At 33.4% G+C, this 5,853-nt stretch overlaps 1 protein-coding gene across 1 annotated transcript; it reads right to left on the bottom strand.

The window, feature by feature from the left end:
* Positions 1–315: 315 nt before the first annotated feature.
* On the bottom strand, positions 316–5,615 carry LOC122010897 (zinc finger MYM-type protein 1-like). The gene is made up of 6 exons (XM_042567364.1): positions 4,775–5,615; positions 4,185–4,576; positions 3,889–4,105; positions 3,573–3,772; positions 949–1,023; positions 316–414 (listed from the first exon to the last, which is right to left on the bottom strand). Exons 1-6 carry the CDS (start codon positions 5,613–5,615, stop codon positions 316–318), a joined length of 1,824 nt encoding a protein of 607 aa, XP_042423298.1.
* Between the last annotated feature and the right edge of the window lie 238 nt (positions 5,616–5,853).

Below are 5,853 nucleotides of genomic sequence, written 5' to 3'. Positions count from 1 at the left end.
AACTTAAATCAGTGTCAACATCAAAACAGAAGCCAGGTCAGACTGTATCAACACTCACAAAGTTACATATATATCCTTATGAAAAAAAGAAAAGAACAGAAGGAATAGGAAGTTTTTACCTAAAAAATTCCGAACATTGAAGAAAACCCACACAGCAAGCTGGCAGTAACCAAAATCCTAATTTCAGTTTACACGGTACATGATCAATAGATATTGGTTATTAGAGAATAGACATGACCTAGTTCTCACTAAGGAGAAAAGAATAGATTTAGCCTAGTAAACAATCCAAAACTAAGATGGAAGAGACAATGAGGCTTATGCACTAGCCAATGGTGTAACAGAAGCCATTGACGGACTTCTGATATAGTTGAGCAGAGATGCAGAATGTGGTGATGATGCCGTTTTTGCCCTCCCCTGTATCAATCATCGGCATTATCATTAAATCATGATAATTTCATCCATTGGAAGACGGCTTGCGGGTACACCAGTCAGAAGCGAGTTTTGTTAATCATGCAAGTTCAAGAGATATGTTTACAACATAAATTTTGGCAAATAAATGTCAACATCATCCATAAATAAAAAAAATCAAATGTCAACATCATCCATAATTACATTTCTTTATCACATTACAATACTAGTACTACTTAACTAGGCCAACCAACAAACAAAACAAGTATATAGCCAAAAGAATTAAGTTCACTATCACTAATAGCCAGACCATAAGTGGTACATTCCAATTTCCCATATTATGTCCAGGATAAGCAATGTGTTCACTCCCCACCCTTAACTCCGCTCTTGACAACATCCTAAAATGTACATCATTAGTGTCTTCATTTAGTCCAGTATCAGACCTCACCCACTTTAACCATCCATGATGCTTACATCCATAATATAGTCTTCCTGGGTTCTTGATCGATCTAGAGACTAGCACCAATGCTCTTTGTTCACAGTCCCTGCATCGCACAGTTTCATATTTGGTATGGTTGATGCTGCTATTACTTGATGATGCCATTTAAGCACAACCTAAAAAGTAAAATTTGACCAAATTAAGCTAAACAATAGCAATTTGCTTAAGTAATGGGAAATCACACAATTTTATGATAAATTCGACCAATTTGCATTAAAAGTAGCCACAATTTACATTAAAATACCTAAATTTTATGACATCATATTTTGTAATAAGTAAATATCAGTGTTTATAGTGAGACAAAATTAATGAACCAGTGTCATTTTCAAGAATGCAATCAGGAAGATTAAGAAATGATAATGAATAGATGCTATATAATAATCAGGCAACTAATGTTATCCAACTAAAAAATAAATGTTACGGTCATAAAAAAAGTAGCAATCAGGCAACTGATGTTATCCAACTAAAAAATAAATGTTACGGTCATCAAAAAAGTAGCAGGTTTGGAAACACATGGTTGCCACTATAAGAACTATATGATGTTTTATCAAGTGAAAATCTAGGTCACGACAATCATGGTGTGGTAGCTTTTAAACAGTAGCATCATTAAGTAGTTTTTCATGAGCCATAAATTCCCAACAAAATCACCATGATTGAAGTAAGCAATTCATACATCACATCTGGCCTAAAATTTCCTTCAATTCACAAAAAAGTGAAACATTTTTAAGACAACATACTTTTTGTTTATGTTAAAGAGGACTTATTTGAAAATGAAATAATCATCTTTAGTTCATGTGATAGTCATTTATAGTCACTCCTTACAGCACAAAAATACAACACAATAATTATATATCATTTTAATGTTTAATATGATACAACTAATTTCAATTAAGTGTCTTATCACAATTCTGTAAATGTCTTACTAATATTAATGGTTCACAAGTCATCTTGATTATGATAATCTTGGATGCATCTTGCAGCACCACTATCATTGCTCAGTAGCATAGTTCAACTTCAAAGAAATGAATTGCACGCTTTGTGTAAAAAAGCAATTATACACATAAAGCTATTTTTGAAAAGAAAACCAAGCAATAGAGTGTACCGTCGAGGAGAACAAATGAAGGGAAGTGTGGTGTGGTGCGGAAAAACCCTAGCTTCAGCTTGCCGATCAAGTAACAATAGATAGGAAACCCTAGCTTTGGCACGATGAAGGAGGAAGGCGCCTGTATGTTTCCAAAGGAGGAGGAAGGAGGAAGGGATCGGCGGCTGTTGCGACGAAGGAGGAGGAAGGAGGAAGGGGAGGAAGGGGTCGGCGACTGCGTCGCGACGAAGGAGGGGGAAGGAGGAAGGGGTCGGCGGGTGCGTGAGCTAGAAATTAGGACTGCAAGGATAAAAACTGACGCGGAAAAAAATAACGTTGACACGGACCTGCCACGGGGGCAGGTCCGCACCATTCCACACGAGTTGTTCCGCAGGGGAACAACTCTATATATATATATATATATATTATATACAATGTTATCCTAAATATTTTATACTGTACACCTAAAAAAATCAGTTTGAAATGTTTTTTTTTACTGTAAGTTAATCCTAAATTATAAAGATAAAATATTATTGACATAGTCCGAACTTTAAAAAAATTATAAAAAAACAAATATTAAAATAAAATTAAAAAAATGTTAGTGTCCTGCATAGGCACAGACGCACAGGATCGAATTAAACGTCAAAATAAATGAAAGTGATCAGGATCAGAAGTTTAAAAATCAAGTTGATGGAGTTCTTCTACCAATTACCAATGGCCGCCCTTCTCTCTCACTTCCTCCTCCTCCTCCTCCTCCTACTACTACTACTATTATTATTATTATTATTATTATTATTATTATTAGTAGGGCATTTATTTGTAAACGTCTCATAAAAATTTAAGGGACATTTGGTTTATATTTTCCACGCTATTTTCTATTTTTATTTTCTGAGAAAATGAAAAATACGTTTGGTTTGTGTTTTTCACGTTCATTTTTAAGAAAATGAAAGAACATTTTCTAAGAAAACGAAAAATACGAAAAAGTCATTTTCTAAAAACCAAAAAACGCACGTTTTTTAGAAAATGAAAATGAAAATGGGGCAAACCAAACACACCCTTATGTTCTTCGTATTAATGTCATATTAAAAATTAAAAATTAAAAAATTAAAAATTAAAAATTTCACTATTTTTAAAAACCTCATTCCATTATTATAAATCTCTCTGCAATCTCTCCATATCTCTCCATGGCTGACACGAGACATGCAATAGACATACAGTACGATCAAGAGTGAGAATATAAATCTTCTTTATAATTTTTTTATATTTCCAATTTTTGAGACCGGTTTATAAATAAATTATAAACTCTACCCATGTAACAGGTGATGAGGTTTATAATATAAACCCCGTATTATAAATCCCAATTACAGATGCCTTTATCGTAGTTCATGACGGATCCAGACAAATATTTAGAAAGGTACTCAAAGAAAAGACTAAAAAAAATTTTTTACTATCAAATAAATATATTAAAAGATAAAAGTACTAAATTGATAATGATAATGATACAAACATAAAAATATGTGCATATTAATAATATAATTATTTTTTGATACTTGAACCACCAACATAAGATCTAGACATACAAACAAAAGGAGACAACTGGATCCTATGAGTGTTCATCTGTTGAAAATGTTGTAAAATTTGCTCATTTTCAATTATAGCAAAAATATCCTTCTCGATGTATACTACCAAACTGTCATTCATCCACTCATCTCCCATCCTATTACGCAAATCAGTCTTGATAATTTTCATCGCAGAAAAAACTCTTTCAACAGAAGCAGTTGCAACTGGTAAAACTAATGCTAACTCGATCATCGATATACCAATGAAAAAATTATATTCTTGCCCGTTTCAACCATCTTTTTAGCAAGACTTTCCAAATCTTCAATTATAGAAAATTCACCTCGTACATTTTGAATGTAAGTCTCAAGTTGGTCCTCAAGTATTACACGATCAGTCAATGAAAAGTCCTTCGGAAAAAGTTCAGCAAGGTGAAGTAGCTTACTAATATCAAATTGAGAAAAAGAGTCCTTTGGATCTAAGCAAGCAATGCAAGTAAGTACCTCCGTACTTGATTCTAAAAACCGATTATTCATCTCTTGAACCATCGTATCAAGAACCTAATATTGTAACAATTTAAAAATGAATAAAAAATATTATTAGAAAATTAAAATTCAATAAAATATTTAAAAATAATACCTGACAAAAAATTTCAACACGATAGTGATGAAAATTAGTAATCATTTGTCCATTACGTCTGCTGCGACCACGAGTTCTCATATTTTCTTCCATATTCGGTACTGGGATCATATGGTTACTACACAATTTGTTGACGACATCCAAAAAATTCTCCCATCCTTCCTCTCTCAATTTTTGTAATCGATCTTTCATTGTCTTGATCAAACTGACAGCCAGTACAATGTTTTGATCCTTTTGTTGTAAGGCATGTGACAATTCATTTGTGATTCCCAATAACGATTTCATCAAATGCATCACAAACATAAATTCATAACTCTCCATCTTATCAATCAAACTGGTGGCAATACCACTATTATCATCATTAGTATCATCATCATACACATTTTCAAACACTTTTAAAACAGAAGTCCACGTAGACATCAAACGGATAATAGTCATGTAATGTGAACGCCAACGAGTATCCCCTAGTCGTTTTAAACTGATTTCCTAATTTTTTCCTTTGCCACTAATAATATCTCCTTTCTCCAAACATTCTACAAGTCTATCATGTTCAAGTTGTCTAAATTTATCTTTTCTTTTGCATGAAGCACCAGTAATATTCACAATCATAGTAACATATTGGAAGAAATCACTCACAATTCGATTGCTTTTAGCAACTGCAACAACAACTAGTTGAAGTTGGTGAGCAAAACAATGGGCATACCTTGCAAATGAATTTTCCTTCAATATAAGAGCCTTCAATCCATTATACTCACCTCGCATATTTGAAGCTCCATCGTATCCTTGACCTCTCAATCTTGATAATGACAACTTATGTTTTGCAAACAATTCATCAATAGTTTTCTTCAAAGAAATAGCAGAAGTGTCAGACACATGTACAATAGCAAGAAATCTTTCAATAACACATCCATGTTTGTTCACGTATCTTAAAACAACTCCCATTTGTTCTTTGATTAAAATATCTCGACACTCATCAACCATAAGAGAAAATATATTGTCTTTTATATCATTAAGAATGACATTTGTGACTTCAGCAACACAAGCCCGTGTTAAATCCTTTTGAACTGTTGGAGACTTCATTTGATTGTTTCCAGGGGCATTTTCATTCATGGTCTTAGCAACCTCATCATTTCTTTGGGTATACCACTCAATCAATTCAAGAAAGTTACCTTTATTTGAGGAACTCAATGACTCTTCATGTCCACGGAAAGGCAAACCTTGTTTCAAAAGAAAGCGTGTAACATCTAAAGTTGTCATTAATCGAGTGCGATATGCAACCTCCATTCCACGCCCCTGTGCTTGTAGCAAATGTGACACACTTTGTCGTTGATTTTGAAAAGCCTCAAGTTGTGTTCTTGCATCATTGTGAGCACTAGCTACACCATCAACATGCATATTAAATACTTCCATTGCTTTTCTCCAATTAGTCATCCCTGAATTAGTAAATGCCTCATCTCCAACTCGACATCCTCTATGAGAATTTTTAAAGAGATAACACCAAAAATAAAAAGCTACATCTTTTGATATGCTGTACTCTAACCATGAAAATTTTTTAAACCAAGCAACTTGGAAACTTCTATGCTCTTTACCAAATTATCTTTGGGGATAACTATGACAAAATGGTTGACAAGGTCCTCTAATTAAATATTCTCTTCGAATCTGATCTCTA

Source organism: Zingiber officinale, chromosome 8A (genome assembly GCF_018446385.1).
Source record: "Zingiber officinale cultivar Zhangliang chromosome 8A, Zo_v1.1, whole genome shotgun sequence".
Taxonomy (NCBI): Eukaryota; Viridiplantae; Streptophyta; class Magnoliopsida; order Zingiberales; family Zingiberaceae; genus Zingiber; species Zingiber officinale.
The sequence above is the reverse complement of the archived record's forward strand: the minus strand, read 5'-3'. Positions and strand labels throughout refer to the sequence as shown.